The sequence below is a fragment of the Schistosoma mansoni genome, assembly GCF_000237925.1.
Source record: "Schistosoma mansoni, WGS project CABG00000000 data, chromosome 1 unplaced supercontig 0210, strain Puerto Rico, whole genome shotgun sequence".
In the NCBI taxonomy this organism is placed as follows: Eukaryota; Metazoa; Platyhelminthes; class Trematoda; order Strigeidida; family Schistosomatidae; genus Schistosoma; species Schistosoma mansoni.
Window position 1 is genome coordinate 333,158 of NW_017385995.1, and position 496 is coordinate 333,653.

General features: G+C 32.5%; 1 protein-coding gene across 1 annotated transcript; it reads left to right on the forward strand.

The window, feature by feature from the left end:
• On the forward strand, positions 1 to 251 carry Smp_189720 (succinyl-CoA synthetase beta chain, putative; the record flags this gene model as incomplete). The annotated part of the gene is given in 2 exon segments (XM_018792867.1): positions 1 to 76; positions 84 to 251. Coding segments are annotated over 2 exon segments (244 nt in total), but the record flags the coding sequence as incomplete, so codon positions are not given.
• Positions 252 to 496: the final 245 nt, after the last annotated feature.

Here is a 496-nt window from a genome sequence, read left to right on the forward strand (position 1 = left end):
TATGCGGATCTCAAAAACTTCTAAAGTATATCTAGAAACAAAATCATTATGCTTTACGCTAATGCACTTTATTAGGTGAATAACTTATTTCCAATTTCAGTATATTTCCTAGAATGAACCAGAGTCCCGAGGTAAATCGGGACTCGATAAATACTTATGTTTTTTTAATGTACACAAAACGCAAAAGTAAAGTTTTTTTCTATATTTTCTCCTTCCGGTTTAATTTTGGCATCCAAAATTTTAAGACCTAAGGAGCTCAGAAATCGGCTAAAACTGTAGTATCTCAAACCTTCAGTTAACCGGATATATCACTCTAGTTTATGTGAAGGCAATATCGACGGCTCATTCGTACCCTAATGACTGGTCATCATTACTACCACATTATAACTTGGTCGATAGAATTAGATCAGTATCGAGGATTAGATAATATGAAGTTAGTGATTATTAAATGACCACTTAATGTAAACGTCTAAAAACATTAAACAATCTTGTTTCT